A 19,447-nucleotide genomic window follows, 5' to 3' on the forward strand; every position below is an offset into this window, starting at 1 on the left:
TGGCAAGTGAGCATGAGGAAGAGCTTTCCAGAAGCTGATGTCCTGTGATTATTTTAATGAGGATGGAAATTGGTGAGAAATACAAATATGGCATCCCCTGCTGACATCCCTAGTTCATTCGGAGTCCTATGCACCTTGGGAGCATGCCAAGACTTCCAGAAATAACCTGACTAACATGTCTGACTTCCCCTTAAACTGGCCTTATTATCATGAATCAGATAGAGTGTTTGATTTGGGGAGGAATCTCTCTCCTCTCTCTAATCTTCATTTCCTCTCCACTCTTTCCTTTCCAGGACTCAAGCATCCTCACTTGTATCCTATCATGGTGCAATTGTCTTGGGTCTTGGATGTGCATTCTTTTTGGGATTTTGTGTTTGTGTGAAAACCACAGCCTGCAGTTGAGTGACTGACCTCCTCTGTCCTCTCAGTTAGCATGTACTGAATCCCGTCGTAAAACTAGCATTGATCATGACTGCAAATCCTCTTTGATGTAAGATATGAGATCTCACCTGTTCTGTTGAATGGCTGCTCTTGTCTGTGGATATTGACCTATTCTGACATGTCTGCCTCTCTTTCATCATGTTTTTGGCTTAAGAATGTTTTGTTACTGGGTTTTTAATTCATGTAATGGCCATATCTTTAATATGCTCCTATGAGAAACTATTCTTCATGGGAGATGTAAACTAACCACATGATGCAAATATGAGTTGAGCATGCTGTGCTTAAAAAGGAGTTTTGTGAGTATTTCTGATCTGACTTCAGTGGACACATTTGTATGTCTTACGTGAGGTATTGTATACTAAAGCATTTTATGAAACAACAAAATTTAACATAATTATCCATGTTGTAATATTTATTACATGTCATTGTAAACATAAGTATCCAGAGTATAAGATTTCCATTCTAATTTCTGCTTGTTCTGCTTTCAGTGGGCACCATTTCCAATCACTATAGATGGAAACTGGAAACTACACAATTGTGACAGAGTTCATTATTTTGGGATTAACAGAGGATCCTACAGCTGGTGCTATTTTATTTGTTATGTTTCTGGCAATCTATGTTGTCACTTTCATGGGAAACATCAGCATCATCATGTTAATCAGAAGCAGCCCTCAGCTTCATACTCCAATGTACCTTTTTCTCTGCCATTTGGCTTTTGTGGATATTGGGTATTCCTCATCAGTTACTCCGCTCATGCTCATGGGTTTCTTAAGGGAGGAAACAGCTCTCCCTGTTATGGGCTGTATAGCTCAACTCTGTTCTGTGGTCACATTTGGGACAGCCGAGTGCTTCCTGTTGGCTGTCATGGCCTATGATCGTTATGTGGCCATCTGTTCGCCTCTGCTCTACTCCACTCAGATGTCCCCTAGAATATGTATGATCCTGGTGGGGATATGCTACCTAGGTGGGTGTGTAAATGCCTGGACATTTACTGGCTGTTTATTACGTCTGTCCTTCTGTGGACCCAATGTAGTCAACCACTTTTTCTGTGACTATTCACCACTGTTGAAGCTTTCTTGTTCTCATGATTCTACTTCTGACATCACACCAGCCATCTCTTCTGGCTCCATCATTGTGGTCACAGTGTTTGTCATAGCTGTCTCCTATGTCTACATCCTCATCACCATCCTAAAGATGCCCTCCACTGAGGGGCACCGCAAGGCGTTCTCTACCTGCACCTCCCACCTTACTGCAGTCACTCTATACTATGGAACCATTACATTCATTTATGTAATGCCCAAGTCCAGCTATTCCTCTGACCAGAACAAGGTGGTGTCTGTGTTTTACACCGTGGTCATCCCCATGTTGAATCCTCTCATTTACAGTCTCAGGAACAAAGAGGTTAAAGAGGCCATGAAAAAACTGATAGCTAGAACACACTGATGGTCTTGAACAATCTGATTTTAGGAATAAACTCTGCAATTAATTCCCTGAGGAAAACAAAATATGGACTTTGGGGCCAGGGTAGGCACCTCATCAGACTCTACCAGAATATACTCATAAAGGTCAACAAACCGACCTCCAATTATTTATAGGTTTTTCTTTTGTTGTTGTTGTTCTTTTGCTTTTGTGCTTATTATTGTTTTTGCATGTCTACATAGATAAGATAGGCAGAAAAAACATTCTGAAGGAGAAAACAATGGGACTGCCGGTTATGGGGGGACATCGGCGAGTGCAGGTGAGGGAATGGTAGGGGTTGCCAACTAACCCGGGCAGAAGGGAAGAAGAAGTGATCTAAAATCTATGGTGAGGAGGGTTTAGGAAGTATGATGGGGCTTGATCAAGTGCAATGCAGGCGAGAGGAATTACTGAATCCTGAATGAAGGTTGAACATGACAGTGGGACAAAACGAAAGTAAAAAGAAACAGAGGAAAGGTGTAAGAGGCAAAGGACATTTATAGAGTTCTAATATAAGCATGTATTTATGTTAATATATTTATATAAAACAATAGGGAAATCTATGTACATATATTTATATGTTAAGTCATAAGGTAGCAAACGGACATTGGGCCTCTACTCTAGTACTCCTTCAACACAAAAACACCGTGTTCTAACAACCCAGCAGTCTGTGATGCTCACCTTCCCAATATGATTGCTGAAGACAAAATGGGTGCATATTCAAATGTGGTGAAGAAAGCTGATGGTGCCCGGCTATCAAAAGATATAGTGTCAGAGGTTTTTAAGGTTTGAAGATAAACAAGCAGACATTTAGCTTAGAAGCAACAAAACCCACATGAAAGAAACACACCAGTCTGTGTGATCATGAAGTATCAATGGGATTAAGTATCAGGCATCAAAGACCCAGAACAAAAAATGATATCTATCTGAATGAGGGGGAGGTCAGAGTGGAGACCCAAAGTCCATCTGAAGACAATTGGACATCCCCTCACAGTGGATCACAATAAAGATGAGCCAGTCATGGTGCAGTATAGCACTGATGAAATAACTTTAATCTAGTTATTTAATGCTTCCTCCCCCACCCCTGACCCCCTCTATCATGACTCCAATTCTACCTAACAAATTCAGCTAGACCAGAGCATTTACACTGGTACAGATAAACGCTCACAACACAGGGAATCCGGGTTGGATAAACCCCTCAGGTCCAATTATAAGAGTAGCAATATCAGGAAGGAAGGGGAAGGTGTGGGGAGGTAGAAAAGAGTAACTGATCACAATGATCGACCTATAACCCCCTCCCAGGGGGACAAACAACAGAAAAGTGGGTGAAGGAAGACAGAGGTCTGTATAAGACATGAAAAAAATAATACTTTATAAATATCAAGGGTTCATGAAGGGGGGGGGAAAGAGGAGGAAAATTAGCTGATACCAAGGGCTCAAGTAGAAAGAATATGTTTTGAAATGATGATGGCAACATATGTACAAATAAGCTTGACACACTGGATGGATGGATGGATTGTGATAAGAGCTGTAAGAGCCCCCAATATAATGATTTTAAAAAAGAATAAAATGTGTACAGTGAGTACCTTGCCTGTAGATGAAAGGATGACATACTAAGTAAATTTCAGTTTATATTAATATGTTTCAAGTCACATGTGGAAACATTAGGATAGGAATATTTAAGTAGGAAATAGCTGTGTTATACTTGCTCCCTTCCACATTTTCTGCATCTGTACGTATAGATATTTTGAAATAATCTTTGTGCTCTTTGAATGCAGTAACATCTGTGGACACATCTGAAACTTTAAAATGGGAAATCAATACTAGTGTATTCCCAAGGTATCTTCACCTTAAAGATATGATCTCCATGCTTTACAGACACTCTAAAACAGTGGTTCTCAACCTGTGGATCCTGACCCTTTTTCTTTGGGGGGGGGGGGGCGTCTAACAACCCTTTCATAGAGGTCGCCTAAGAAGTTCAGAAAACACAAATTTTCGATGATCTTAGGAACCTAGACACTGCTCCTCTGGCTGTCTCCAGATGGGTACGCCAACATGCAGTTAAGTCCACTTATGAATACCCAGCATGAAGCATGTTACCATGCTACACCATGCTTCAAGACAAAATTTATTTGTAATTAGAAATAAATATTTCACAATATATAATTTTGTTTTTGTGATTAATCACTATGCTTTAATTATGTTCAATTAGTAACAATGAAAATGCATCCTGCTATAAGGCATCATGCAAAAAAAATATAAGTGTGTGTATGCATGTGTATATGTATATATGTATGTATATATATATGTATATATATATATCATATTAAATGAAGGGGGAAGTGCAGAGTGGAGACCCAAGGCCCAAGTGTCGACCAATGGAGATCCCCTCATAGAGGGGTTTAGGAGAGGAGATGGGTTAATTAGGGTGTGAGGTAGTATCGATGAAGAACACAGCTTTCCCCCGGATCCTGGATGCTTCCTCCCCCCAACTACCATGATCCGAATTCTACCTTGCAGGGCTGGATAGGACAGAGGCTGTACACTGGTGCATATGAGGGTTGGAGGTACAGGGAATCCAGAGTGGATGATACCTTCAGGACCAAGGGTGTGAGGGACGATGCTGGGAGAGTGGAGGGTGAGTGGGTTGGAAAGGGGGAACTGATTACAAGGATCCACATGTGACCTCTTCCCTGGGAGAGGGACAGCAGAGAAGGGGGGAAGGGAGACTCCGGATAGGGCAAGATATGACAAAACAACGATGTATAAATTACCAAGGGCATATGAGGGAGGGGGGAATGGGGAGGGAGGGGGGGAAAAAAAAGAGGACCTGATGCAAGGGGCTTAAGTGGAGAGCAAATGCCTTGAGAATGATTGGGGCAGGGAATGTATGGATGTGCTTTATACAATTGATGTATGTATATGTATGGATTGTGGTAAGAGTTGTATGAGTCCCTAATAAAATGTAAAAGAAGAAAAGAGAAAAAAATGATTAGGGCAAAGACTGTACAGATGTGCTTTATACAATTGACGTATGTATATGCATGAACTGTGAAAAGAATTGTATGAGCCCCAATAAATTGTTAAAATTAAAAAAAATGATTAGGGCAAAGAATGTACAGATGTGCTTTATACAATTGATGTATGTATATGTATGGATTGTGATAAGAGTTGTATGAGCCCCTAATAAAACGTTTAAAAAAAAAAAGAAAATGCATCCTGCATATCAGATATTTATAGCAAAATTATAGTTATGGAGTAGCAACAAAAATAATTTTATGTTTGGGGGTCACCACAACATGAGCAACTGTATTAAATAAAGGGTCACGGCATTGGGAAGGTTGAGAATCACGGTTCTAAAAGTTATTGATGGTTATGGTTAGAACATTTCTGTTTCCCTGTGATCCATGCCGACCAATAGGGTCTCTTCTGAAGTTCCTCTGCAAGTGAATCTGATCCAATCAACTCAAAAGATATCTGAAGACATTTTCACGAAGCTACTAGCTCTTCTTTTTTTCCCCAAATCTTTTTTAAAAACTACCTTAAGGGATCAGGTCAGGTGCAATTCCCACACTGTGTCTCCGGTGCTGTCCCCTGTATCGCCCTTAGTCACTGAGGGGCATCATGTCACATAGTAGGGCCAGCCATGTTGTTCTCTCTGTGGACTGGCTGCTCTACTCAGGAACATCATCATCACAGCCTGGTGGGCCAGGCTGTGCTCCACTCTCTCCTCCTGCCCCTTCATCTGCTCCCGTGTGCTCTGATCAGATATGTCCATCTCCCGGAGCTGCAGAGTCAATGTTGTCCTTTGGAACAAATTCTTTTTGGGGGAGGGGCAGGAATCCACTTAATTTATGGTGGTGGGGCCAGCCTCCCAGACCTCTCCACTGGTTCCCTCCTCCACGCCGGGATATTGCATTCACACCTTGCGACACTGGGTTGAAGTCTGGTCCCACTTTCCCTGTGGAGATATAAACAATACCCTCCCCTTGGGTGGATTAATGCCCCATGACCCCACTACCCTATTCTTCCTTGATCCCACCACACCGAGGCAAATCACTGGGGGAGTGCAGTGGAACAGCAAGGGAATGGAGTGGCAAGGTCCCCAGGGAATGCTGAAAGTGGACTTTGGGGCCAGGGCATGGTGCCCCAATAGACTGGACTGGAAAACTCTCCTAAGGGCCAGCAAACCATCCCTGAACTAACTACAAGCTTTTCTCTTGTGAACTGTTTTGTTCTGTTCTTTGTCAGTGGTTTGTTTTTGTTGTTTTGCTGTCTGGTTGTATACTGTTGCTTTGTTTTCCTCTGTCTTGTGTTCGTGCATGTTAGTGACTCCACAGGTCTGTCTGAATAGGACAGGCTGGATGAACTATCTGGAGGAAAAACAACGGGACCGACAGTTCCGGGGGGACTTGGGGTGGGGGGGTAGGGGAGGTAAGGAAGTGGTGTTAACAAACCCAGGGACAAGGGAAAAACATGGGACCCCAAATGGTAGTGAGTGGGGAGTGGCAGGCATGGTGGGAAATGATCAAGGGTAAGGTTGCTTAGAGAAGAGGTATACTCTAGCCCAGGTGGCGATGAAGCATGGTAGTAGGGCAGGAGGAAAGTCAAGGGAGATGGAGGAAAGAGCTAGGAGTCAAAGGACATTCATGGAGGTCTGGACAAAGACATGTACATGCAAATATATATAGGAGGATGGGGAAATAGATCTATGTGTCTATATTTATAGGTCAAGTATTAAGGTGGCGGAAGGACCTTGGGCCTCTACTCAAACACTCCCTCAGTGCATGAATACTTCTTTTATTAAATTGGAACTCTATGATGCTCACTCTCCTGACACAACGGCTGGAGCCAAAGTGGGTGAACAAGTAAATGTGGTGAAGGAAGCTGATGGTGACCGGCTATCAAAAGAGATAGTGACTGGGGTCTTAAAGGCTTGAAGATAAACAAGCGGCCATCTAGCTCAGAAGCAACAAAGTCCACATGGAAGAACACACCAGCCTGTGTGATCGAGTGGTCCCAAAGGGATCAGTTACCAGGCATCAAAGAACAAAAAATCATATCATTGACTGCACATCTCCATGATAGGATCGCTGAAGACAAATGGGTGCATAAGCAAATGTGGTGAAGAAAGCTGATGGTGCCCGGCTATCAAAAGGGATAGTGTCTGGGGTCTTAAAGGCTTGAAGGTGAACAAGCGGCCATCAAGCTCAGAAGCAAAAAAGCCCACATGGAAGAAGCACACTGGCCAGTGCGATCACAAGGTGCCAAGGGACCAGGTATGTATGTATGTGTATATATGTGTATATGTATATATACCATATTAAATGAAGGGGGAAGTGCAGAGTGGAGACCCAAGGCCCAAGGGTCGGCCAATGGAGATCCCCTCATAGAGGCGTTTAGGAGAGGAGATGGGTTAATTAGGGTGTGAGGTAGTGCCGATGAAGAACACAGCTTTCCCCCAGATCCTGGATGCTTCCTCCCCCCAACTACCATGATCCGAATTCTACCTTGCAGGCCTGGATAGGACAGAGGCTGTACACTGGTACATATGAGGGCTGGAGGTACAGGGAATCCAGGGTGGATGATACCTTCAGGACCAAGGGTGTGAGGGACGATGCTGGGAGAGTGGAGGGTGAGTGGGTTGGAAAGGGGGAACTGATTACAAGGATCCACATGTGACCTCTTCCCTGGGAGAGGGACAGCAGAGAAGGGGGGAAGGGAGACTCCGGATAGGGCAAGATATGACAAAATAACGAGGTATAAATTACCAAGGGCACATGAGGGAGGGGGGAAAGGGGAGGGAGGGGGAAAAAAAAAGAGGACCTGATGCAAGGGGCTTAAGTGGAGAGCAAATGCCTTGAGAATGATTGGGGCAGGGAATGTATGGATGTGCTTTATACAATTGATGTATGTACATGTATGGATGGTGATAAGAGTTGTATGAGTCCCTAATAAAATGTAAAAAAAGAAAAGAGGAGAAAAAAATGATTAGGGCAAAGACTTACAGATGTGCTTTATACAATTGATGTATGTATATGTATGAACTGTGATAAGAATTGTATGAGCCCCTAATAAATTGTTAAAATTAAAAAAAATGTCCAAAGGAAAAAAAAAAAAACTACCTTAAGGAGCTCCTGAAGGGACAGAGTACTCTGAACGAATAGGGATGATTCAGCTCAGTGTGGGTAAAGAATTAAATTATCCCAGTGTGCACTTTTTGTAGGTTGCTTCAGTCTTGGAAAATGTATATTGTGTACATATATACTGTATGCTGACCCATTCTTCCAGTTCTAATGCTAAAGCCTCCGACACTGGAAAACTCAAATATCTTACCCATGATCTCACTGGAACTACTGCAACAGCCCTGAATGCTCTCCTTAGACCAGATTAATTCCCATTTTCAGAACTGAAGATACTTTAGTATCTAGAAATTAAACTGTTTATTCTCCAGTTAGTTTTCCTAGGTAAATATTTATTTTAATAAAAAGAGATACCTTTGTAGAAGGTGTTTTCCCTCTCAGCAAAAGCAAAAATACCAGATTACTCTGAATACAAGTTAGCTTGTGTTACTTTGATCTAATCATCAACAATGATTCTATTGGCGTCCACATAAAGATCACTTGCTTTAAGGAGTGGGAGAAGTGGCATGCCTTATTTCTTGACATCTGAATGGCAGTTCCATGATAGGATGTTGAAACTAAATGTCTGATTGTAGTTCCTTGAATTCAACTTCTCCAGGCTCCAGTTTTAAGCATCAAATTTTCTGAGCTTAATTAGTTTTTACCCCAAAGTAACCAGGAGTTGTTTGGATTTCCTCTATTCACCCCGATTGTTATACTAGTGGCTGCACATAGGACCAAAGAGTTCTACTCAAAAGCCTCAAGGATATCTTAATGTCCTCTGGAATCCTTTTCCTGTATCAAGGAAGAGAGATGGTTGCCCTTCTCTCCTGGAAGCTTGTTCAGCATTCAGGGAAATTAACCCACTTACCTACTTGAGGACATTTTGCATTTGGGGAAATTTTGCATTTCCCCTAGAGTTCACAAAAAGTAGGAAAGAAGAAATTTAATCCTTACAATATTTTCTTAAATATAACCTAAAATTATTTGGAGAGCAATTTTTTCCATATGTCTTAATTTAAGCTGTAGACAACCTCAACATGATTACCCTCATGAATTCATATGCAATTTGAAAGCTGTTATGACTTCTGCTTTTCAAAATGTGCTTTGAACTGCTCTTATACCTAGCTTTGTATTAATGAGGCAGTATTAGTGGAGGGCGTGTCTTAAGACAATCTCCTTTGGGGTATAAAAGAGATGAAATTAACAAACCAAGATGGGGGAACAGAGGTGCCAATGGTTTGAAAGTCAAGCAGAACTGACAAGAGAGAACGCTGACCTTTAGAGCTGACACCCTGGACTCCGGGCCTCTTACACTGTGAAGAAATCATCTCTGGTTAGTTAAAGACACCCGTTTTGCAAAATACACGTGATAAGTAAGACCGAGCTTTTGTCTTCCTACCACCAGGATGTACGTATCCGAGGGGAATTTGCGTTCTTTCAGGGTGAGCGTCTGTAGTATGTTATTTCCCTCGTGTGAAAGCCGCCTCTACTGCTCATCATTCAGCACACTGTTTGAATTGCTTTTCCAAGCAACACCCTTCCCCCCCCCCCCCAAACAGCAATGAGAATAGGAACCAACAGCTGCCAAGTTTATTCTGGCATCAGGCAACCCCGCGAGTTACTGAGTAGCCCTGTTCCGTGCCATTCTCTCGGCTGTCCTGCGCAAAGACAATGATGGATCTTTCTTCTGTGGAACCGCCAGCCTCTACCTTAAGACTGAAACCACCCACGGAGGTCGAGTCCATCCTATGTACGGTTTCCACGGCTTCACGTTGTTATAGGACTCAGATGCATATGAGACAAATGAAGATACCATGGCTGGAAGATCTCCGCAGTAACTGCCAGAGAAGTTGGGCAGTGAGAATTTCACCATAAAGCCACGTAGACCCAGTATCTTAAAGGGGGGGAGCAGCAATGCCTGCTGACAGACTCCCCATTACCAGTTACCATTGATCAAGGGCATGCCCTGCTCCTGTGAGTCTCGCTGCTCCCTGGCATAGCATTCCATCCCACCCCAGCCCCAACCTGTGAGGGAACCCAGCACAACCGCTGGCTTCTGGGCGATAGCTAATTGTGGGTAGCTTGGTGCAGACATAATCAGTATCCAAACTTAACTTTTTACCATCCTGCCCCTTATCCCATTTTCCTTCTTTCCTGCTTTATTCTCCGTGCCTTCCCCATCCACAGGCCTTCCATGAGCATCCTGGCTGCGCTTCATCTAAAACACGTTTAGTTGTTCCTTTTGGCAGTGCTGGGTACGTTGAAGATTCTTCACCAGCAGCCTAATTCAAATGCATTCTTCTTCGGTCTTCCTTAGACAATGTCCAACTTTCACGTGCACATGAGGTGTTTGGAAAGCCGGTGGTTTGGTTCAGGTGCACCATAGTCTTCAGAGTAACCCCCTCGTTTTTGAACACTCTAAAGAACTTCCGTGCAGCACAGTTCCCTAATGCAATGCTTAGCAATGTTCAGGGACACAACTGTCAAGAGATCAAATGATGCGCTTGTGCTTACTAGCCCTTTAATCCACAGGGAACCTGGTAAGCCTAGTCCCACTTTTGCCTGCAAATCTGTTTGCCTCAAGAATCTGTTTTGCGTGTAGTAATGTTGTTTACATGCCACTTTCTATGGGAAGCTTGGGAACCACAAATTCATTTGCCTTTGCCAACCTTTCTTTAAGAAGCATGGAGTCACTTGCGCTTACCTGTCTATTTTTTCCTCAAAGAATATGGGAAGAAGCATGGAGTCACTTGTACTTACTGGTCAGAATTTCTGTTGAGAGCATGGTAAGCACAGATCCACCTGTGCCTAACTGTTCATTTTTTTTTTGCACTAAAAGGACCATAAGCACAGAGTCACTTGTGCTTGGTGTCCCTTGTGCTACCTCTGTCCACATGGAGCTTGGTAAATACACATTATTTGTGCTTATCAGCCTGACACCCCCCCACCCCCCACCCCTGGGAGTGTGGTAAGCATGGAGTCACTTGTTTTACTACCAGCTAGGTTTTTCTCAGGGAGCTTGGTAAGCAGACAGCCACTTGTGTTTACCAGGTTCTTCCTTAGGGAGTATGGTAAGCAGGAGTTTACTTGTGCATACCTTCCCATTTGTAAAACCAAACCAAACCAAGGTCACCATAGAATTGTGCTTACCCGCTAGTCTTTTCCAAGAGACACACGGACCCAGAATTTGTGCTTCCCGGTTTGTGCTTCCTTTGGCCGCAGGATCAGCACCGAGTCACTTGGCAGAATGTCTGTTGGGAGCATGGTAGGCAGGGTCCCATTTTGGTTGCCAATCCTTTTCTCTTCAGGGAGTCTGGTAAGCATGGAACCTCTTTACTGACCAGCTGATTTTCCATGGGGAGCTGGTAGACACCAATCAATTTGTGTCTACCAGTCTTCATTCCATGGAGAAGGTAGTGAGCAAGGTCACATTTTTGCTTACCATTCCATTTTCCCCTAGGGAGAGTAGTGACCATGTAGTTACTTGTGCTTACTTACCCATTTTTGCATGAAGAACAAGGGAAGCACAGAATCACTTTTGTTTACCAGTTAGTTTTTCTACCAAGAGCATGGTAAACACACATAAACTTGAGTTTACCTGCTTGTTTTTATATCTGGGGTGTGCTAAGCACAGAGTCACTTGTGCTTACCAGCCTGGACATCCACTAGAGCATGGTGAAGCATAGAGCTACTTGTCCTAACTGGCCGCTTATCCACAAAGAGCTTGGTAAGCCAGTCCACTCTTCCTTACCAAGCATTGTCTCCACAGGGAGTCTGCTAGACACTGAGCTACTTGGATTTTCCAGCCTGTGTTTCCATGGAGAGCATGGTAGGCAACCACCCAGTTGTGCTTACTAGCCCATTTTCCATGGGGAAGGTGGTAAGCAAAGTCATACTTCTCTTTACCACTGTTTTTCCTCAGGAAGTATGGTATGCCCAGAGTCACTTGTGCTTCCCACCCCGTTTTACTTGGGGAATATGATAAGCACAGAGCTATTTGCCTTACCAGGTTGTTTTTAGTAAGGGAGTGAGGTAAGCGCACAGTGACTTATGCTTACAAGGCTGTTTTACTCAGGAGGCACAGTGCCTCCTTGTTTATCATGCTCCTGGACATAAAGTGAGTTTGTATTGACCGTGCTTAGCAATTTTAGGAGGATGGAGTGGTGAGCTCAAGTGTCTGCATACTTACCATACTCCTCATGGAAGCATGACTGCTAAGCACAAATTGCTCATTGCTTACCACGTTTATTGTCATTATCTCCAAGGCATAATGAGCCAACAAGAATAAGTGCTTTGTGCTTACCATACCCCCCCCCCCCAGTCTGGCAAGGATGAGTACCTATGCGCTATCATGCTCCTTGATGAACACTGGGCAGGTAAGCACATGTGATGCCGTGATTACCCTTTTTGTTGAAAAAATGCACTGGTAAATGCACAGTAAACACACATACTTACCACGCTCTTCATTGAAAAACAGGCCATTAAGCACAAGTGTCTGGCACTCCTGTCAAAGCTGGGCACCAATACAAACACAAGTGCTTCCATGCTCACCACTCTCCCCACGCAATAAGAAGGCAGGGAGAACAAGGGCGCCCACGCCCATAGGCACCCAAAGACAGGCTGGGGTGCTAAGCACAAGGGGCTCAGAACTCACCAGTAACTGTTTAGTGCATCAAGTGCATTTGTGCTTACCAAAATATTCATCAGAAAATGGGCTGGTAAGCACAAAAAATTGACCAGTAAGCTCAGTTCTTACCACACTCCCCATTAAACAAATGGGCTGGTAAGCACAAGTGCCTGGGTGCTTACCACCGTCCATGTTGAAGACCAGGCCAGTAAGCACAAGTCACTTCATGGTTTGCATGATCCCTAAGGAAAGATAGGTTGGTATGCATAAGTGCCTCCATGCCTACAACGTCCTGCAAGGAAAAATGAGTAAATACAAATGCTCCTTATGAAAAAAACAGGCCAGTAAGCACATATACCTTCGTGCTTACTAAACTCTCCACTGAAAAATGAGCTGGTAAGCACAAAGGGCTCCCTTCTTTCCATGACCACTTAGTATAAAGCTGGTAAGTATAAGAGCTTATTTTACTAAAAGGACATGGTAAGCACAAGTGCCTTTTTGTCTACCACATCTACAAGGAAAAATAGGCCAGCAAGTATGTGCCTTCATGCTTACCAAGTCCCCATTGAAAAACATGTAGATAAACACACCTAGCTCACTGCTTACCACACTTTGGGCTCAAGCATAACAATCCTTATGAGGATGGAAGAGGGCTGGACAGTGTTTTGTTTTGTTTTTCCGAGGGGTCATTGTGAACCAGACCTGACTCAATGGCATTGAACAATAGAGTTGCCTGTAGTCAGATGTTTATAACCTAGATTCTTCCTCTATGGCAATGCTTCCTTGATGCTCAACAGTACTTGCTTCTAACAAAATGCACATAATACTGAACCAGCCTTCCATTTCACCTACCTAAGGGGACTTTTTCTCTTATACTTGATTATCCTCTAGACTTTGCAATTCTGGGTTTGGGGTGCTTTGAGGGGGGATTGCAGAGTTTCTAAGCCATCTGCATTGTCGTTGATGTGTGCCAACTGAATGGGCAACAACAGCAGCATGTATTCTCAGTCCAATTTTGTTCAGTACCTTCTAATTGTCCAATAATACCCACAGCTACCTGCTTATTAGATTTTAGAACACAATGTTCATAGTAAATTATAATATAAAATAAAATTCTTAACTTATGCCAAGGAGAATCACCTTTCAATACTTTAATTGTGAAACACTGAAGTGACGTGAATAATTTTCTTTTAAGGTCTCACAACCCAAGCTTTGTTTTCTATTTCTTATAAGATCACTTAGGAATACTTGTTCAAGCCATTTAGGTTCTTCAAAACTCTGCAATGAGCCCACCTTATGCCTGAAAGTATGCAGCATATTATGGAAAACAAGGTATTGTCTTTTCCATTCAGTACAGTTAGGCTTAGTTCCCTGGGGATTACAATGAGAGTTCTGGGCCACCAGAGACCAGTAGCCCTGGACACCACTTCAAGTTTTTCCCATTCCATTAGACACCAGGAGGGATGTCTCTTTAGACCTAGAGCTCATCAGGATACACACAGAGTATCTTTCATATTTTGGCATATCATTGTGAAATTTGTTCTTATAACAAATAAAGAATTAAGTTTGTGTTGTTCATATATGTTTCAGATTGTAGGTGATATTCTTAGAATAATTTCTATTCAACACAACTTCATTTATACTTCTGAAATTTTCCAAGTTCCACAGGTTTATTCTGCCCTGTGTCTAAGGAATACTGATTCTGCAACCAGTATGGAGAAGGGAGGGATAAAGAAAATGAACACTCTGATTAATAAGAAAAGTAAACATTTTCTTTTACTTTTATTAATTCTTTTGTAACTTTTCCCCTCCTTATGGAAATTTATGACCTGTGTTATTCTACCCTGTATACAATATTTTATGTTCTTTGTGGTCAGGCAGGGAGTCCTGTGACATGGTTACATATTGGGCTGTGATCTGCAAGTTTGGCAGTTCAAAACCACCAATAGCTCCACAGAGAAAGACAGGGGACTTTATACCCCTGTAAAGAATTGCAGTCTCAGACACCCACAGGGGCAGTTCTACCCTGTCTTATATGGTCGCTATGACTCAATGGCAGTGAGTTTGGTTTGGTTTTGTGGGCAGGTCTACAGGTGACAGTCTGCCTGAGTTTTGTGTGAGGAAGACTTTATTTCTCCTTCACTTGTGAGGGATAATTTTGCTGGACCTTGAATCTTTGCTATGTTTTTTCTATTGGTTTTTTTGTCATATGAAACCCAGACAACAACTAGAATAAGGGTTCCGGGGTGTGTGGATGGAGGGTTGGAAGGGGATGGTAGCAATTGTCCAATACTGCTTCATGTGAGTGAACTATGTAAAGGTATAATGGCTGGATTAGCTCCTAATAAAATGGTTTGAAAAAAATAATTCTAGATTGGCGTGTGTGTTTGTGTTTGTGTGTGTGTGTTTCTCTCAATATTTTAAATGTGACTCCACTTTCTTCTTGCTTGAATGGGGGTTTTAAAAAGAAGTGTGTTTTAATTCTCTTTTATTCTATCTATGGATAAGGTGGGGTGTTTTTTCCTTTCTTGGCATTTTCGAGATTTACTCTCTGCTTTGGCTTTCTGTACCATGCTTAAGTGTATTTTTTTTTCTTTTGGCTGTTTATCCTACTTGCCTTTTCTGAGCTTCCTTAACCCATGGTTTATAGTCTAAGAAACAGAGAAATGCAGATAGTCCTCAGGAAAGTAATAGAGAGTTCAAATAAGCTTTTTTCTCTTCCACAAAGAATAGATAATAAAGAAAATATTCTGAACATTTTAAAATGCACAGCTTTGTGGTAAATAAAAGTTGAGACATTGGAGTACTTCCCCAAACTATCAACATTTTACATGCAAAGCAACTAAGGTATTAATTGCCTGCTATGAAATGGCTTCACCATTTTTGAAGTATAAAACAGAATGCAATTTTAAAGTACTTATAAATGTTACATATTTTCACATAAATATGAATTCATTAAAAAACATTTGTATGTGTGTATATGTACATATATGTAATACATACCCATACATAGGCAGTAAGTATATCAAAACATGTTTTTAAGAATATTTTCTTGAGAGTAGTTGCTTTGAGGAAGGAAAAAATTTCAATAATAAATGGAAAGTAAGACTGTTGCTTTCCTTACAAAGCTTAACACAAAAAAATTAGAACTAAGTATGAGGAAATGACGATAAGAGAAAATAGAAAACATTTTATTATTGCAGTTTGTATGAGTTTAGATGTGCTGAAATCCCTACTTCTACAATCTGTGACTGTGACCATATTCAGAAATAGAATGTTTGTAGATGCAATCAAGTTAAAATAAGGTCATATTGGATTGGCGTGAGCTCTAATCCAATAGCTGGTATGCTTATAACAAAAGGGAAATGTGTATACAATAATACTGAGAGCTAATGCTGGAATATTACATCCACAAGACGAGGAATGGCAAGAAATTACTGTCAACTACCAGAAGACAGAAGGGACAAGGAAGAAGCCTTTTTTAGAACCCTCAGAGACCCCATGGCCTTATCAGTGCCTTGTTTTCACACTGATAACCTCTAAAACCATAAAGAATAAATGTCTGTTGTCCTAAAAGTCCTTTAGTTACATTGTCCCTTTTGACAGGAGTCATAGGAATCTAATATGGATTTTGAGACCATACCTAACAATGTATATGGATTAAAAACTACAAGAAACGTTAGGTACTTGAGAGAAAAGGCCTAAGCTGACTTCAAAAAATTGGTTTAAATATGAATTTTAATGGTAAATTGTTGAGAGATCCATAAGGGAGAGAGAAGAGTTCTAGAGAAAGCTCTGATTGTCTTAAACATAGAGTGAGATGAATACACATATTGCTGTTTTGTATGATTTTCTGTATAAGAAATTCAGGAGAGTCAAATCTACAGAGACAGTAACTGGATTAATACTTACCTAAGGTCATGGCACCAGAGGACGGGGAACTGGGGAGCTAGCAGGAATGAGCAGAAGAAGACAGTGTTCTGAAATGGATGTGGCGATGACTGCACACCTCTCCTTACTGTGACTCACTGAATGATAACATGTGTGCGGTATAGGCCAATAAAACCATTCTTAAAAGCTTGTAACAGAAAAACATGACTTGTTCCCTCCCTGAAGATTTTAACAACTTAATGAAAACTATCTAGCTTGTGCTTTGAAAGTGGATAAAGAGAACCGCTTTTTAGGTGTTTTTCCCATGGAAACTGATATATTAAAAATGTCTATTTGGGGGGTGGTCCTTAATTTTATCAGTTAGATTTTTATGAGAAATCCAACATGCAGCCATTTCAATCAAGCTTCTCAATCTGCTTGAAAAGAATCAAGTAAAGTAGTCTATCAAAATGTTGTTGAAAATTTTCTCTATATTATAGCTGTTTTCTCTTTAAAATTTCCCCCCTTGATGTGTTTGTGCTTCTTTTTAATTGAGTAAACTAATTACCTGCCCTCTCTCTATCCTTCTCCTTTCCTCGCTCCTTTAGTAAAAGTCCCTCTTTCCCCAAATGCAATAGCTATTTTGCAAATATTTGGTTCCCAAGCAAATTTATATTACCACATATATATGTGCACTTGGGTAGATAGACAGAGATATATAATACAGCATCTAGAGATTTTATTAATTCTTCATCCACTCTGTAAAAGGGAAATGGTGATGTTAGCTAATTATAAGATTGCTTTAAATAGAGATTCATTATCTTTATTGGAAGTACTCCACATTCTCACTTCTATTTATCAAAACAATATGCATTTTAAAGGTTTGGATTTCTTTTGTTTAAATTCAGAGTGATGAGCCTATTTGCACGACTCATTACTTTGCGGAGGGCTGTCTGCATTTCTCTGTTTCTTAGACTGTAAACAATGGGGTTAAGCAGAGGTGTCAGCACTGTGTATATCACAGCCATCAGCATATCTTCACGAAACGATGCACTGTTCTTGGGTTTCAGATAGACAGAACAAGCAAATCCATAGTGAATGGACACCACCGTGAGGTGGGAGGAGCAAGTTGAGAAGGCCTTAGACCTTCCCTTTGCGGAGGGCATCTTCACAACCACAGACACAATGAAGACATAGGAAACCATAATCAGAATAAAGCTGCCCACCAGCACCAAGACAGAGAGCACAAAAATAACCATTTCATGGAAAAATGTGTAATCACAAGCAAGCAAAACCACAGGGGAGATGTCACAAAAAAAGTGCTGGATGGTTTTAGAGTCACAAAAAGACACGTTGAATACTATACAGACGATTGTGAGCGAAACCATAATCCCAACTGCAAAAGAGGCCAGCATCTGCTGAAAGCAAACCTTTCGGGTCATCCGAATGGGATAGTGCAGTGGGTTGTGGATGGCAATGTAACGATCATAAGACATGGCAGTTAAGATGAAACAATTATTGCTTGACAACCCGAAAAAGAAGAACATCTGCGTGGCACACTCAGGGAGAGAAATCACCTTGGTTCCCGATAGCAAGTCGGCCAGCATTCGGGGGATGATGACCATCGTGGTACAGGTTTCTGAAAAGGAAAGGCCACACAGGAAGAAGTACATGGGTGTATGAAGGTTGTGGCTGAGCTTGATGGCCACCATTATGAGCACATTTGCAGCTATGATGGTCACATGGGAGAGAAAAACCACCACAAAGAGGAGATGCTGTAGAGCTGGGAAACTGGTAAATCCCCACAGAAGAAATGTGTCCCCTCTCGTATGATTATTCATCTTCCTGCTGGGCTGAGGGCATTCCTCCTGTAATTTCAAAGCTGCTTGAGATCAAGATCTGAGATGATTATAAAATGTTCCTTCTGCATTTATGTCACCTGGCCTAATAGCAGAGGCTTCCAAGCCAAGGAAAGGTAGCTCAACATGAGAGTTAAGATATGGAACTACGTGCACCAAGCTGACATGAAAGACAGGAGTCTTAGTAGAAGAATCTATGTGCATTTCAGAGTCGTCACAAATACCTTCTTGGCGCCCAGTTGCATCAGTCCTCCGTCTTCCTCCCGCAGTCAGGGCATGCAGGAAAGAGAGAAAGTGTGCACTGGGGTGGGGGCAGTGCTCAAGTCCTGATCTACAGGACCATGCCCCTAATATCTATAAAATACTTAGGTATGATCTAAAAGTATCCAGGAATATAGAAGGCCTGAACAATTTTGACTGAATCTATAAAAACAATTCCTCCCCCACCACAAAAATTTTATTTTGGAAAAGTAAGGAACGTTTTTGAAAGGTAATTTTCTTTGAAAGAAGTTTCATCTTCAGAGATGTTCCTCTGTACTTCAGAGGATACCTGGCTGAGAGTTCTGCCAAAAAGTAGACCTGATAAAAGAATTTACAATATTAAAATTTATACTGGCTTCCGAACCATGAGATGATGTTAACTAAATTAAGATTTGAACTGTCTAACAACGGTCTCCCAACCAGGTGTAATTTGGAATTAAAATGGTTATGGAAATGCTACTTCAGTTCAGAATGGCATATATTTGTCATGATGGCCTGATCAATCCTTGTATTTTCAACAAAAAAACTCAGGTGTATTCTAACACACATTCTAGTCAAAAAGGGCTGCTTTGCAATACAGCCCTGATAAAAATTAACGCAGGGTTCCAAAGTTATTGTTTTCAAGTTATATTTTTATTTTCACCCTTTCTACCTACTCTGTATGTAAAAAGATAGCATGAATGCGATTGAGGATTATGCCTGCAATTTGAGTTTCAGCTCGGGCACTTTTGTACGCCAAAGGAAAGTAAGATAATAAGAAGCTTCATGGAGGGAGAAAGGCAGAGACAGAAACGCTGGGAAATGTT

The 19,447-nt window shown here is 41.7% G+C and overlaps 2 protein-coding genes across 2 annotated transcripts; one reads left to right on the top strand and one right to left on the bottom strand.

Annotated features, from left to right (window-relative positions):
* Positions 1 to 954: 954 nt before the first annotated feature.
* On the top strand, positions 955 to 1,884 carry LOC142446714 (olfactory receptor 5P80-like). Its single transcript, XM_075548460.1, has one exon. It carries the CDS (start codon positions 955 to 957, stop codon positions 1,882 to 1,884), a length of 930 nt encoding a protein of 309 aa, XP_075404575.1.
* Positions 1,885 to 17,396: 15,512 nt separating this feature from the next.
* Positions 17,397 to 18,362, bottom strand: LOC142445835 (olfactory receptor 10Z1-like). The gene has a single exon (XM_075547713.1). The coding sequence runs from the start codon at positions 18,360 to 18,362 to the stop codon at positions 17,397 to 17,399; it is 966 nt and encodes a 321-aa protein (XP_075403828.1).
* Positions 18,363 to 19,447: the final 1,085 nt, after the last annotated feature.

This window comes from Tenrec ecaudatus, chromosome 4, assembly GCF_050624435.1.
Source record: "Tenrec ecaudatus isolate mTenEca1 chromosome 4, mTenEca1.hap1, whole genome shotgun sequence".
Taxonomy (NCBI): Eukaryota; Metazoa; Chordata; class Mammalia; order Afrosoricida; family Tenrecidae; genus Tenrec; species Tenrec ecaudatus.

Coding starts and splice junctions, on each gene's coding strand:
- LOC142446714 (XM_075548460.1), top strand. CDS start 955: ATGGAAACTGGAAACTACACAATTGTGACAGAGTTCATTATTTTGGGA.
- LOC142445835 (XM_075547713.1), bottom strand. CDS start 18,362: ATGAATAATCATACGAGAGGGGACACATTTCTTCTGTGGGGATTTACC.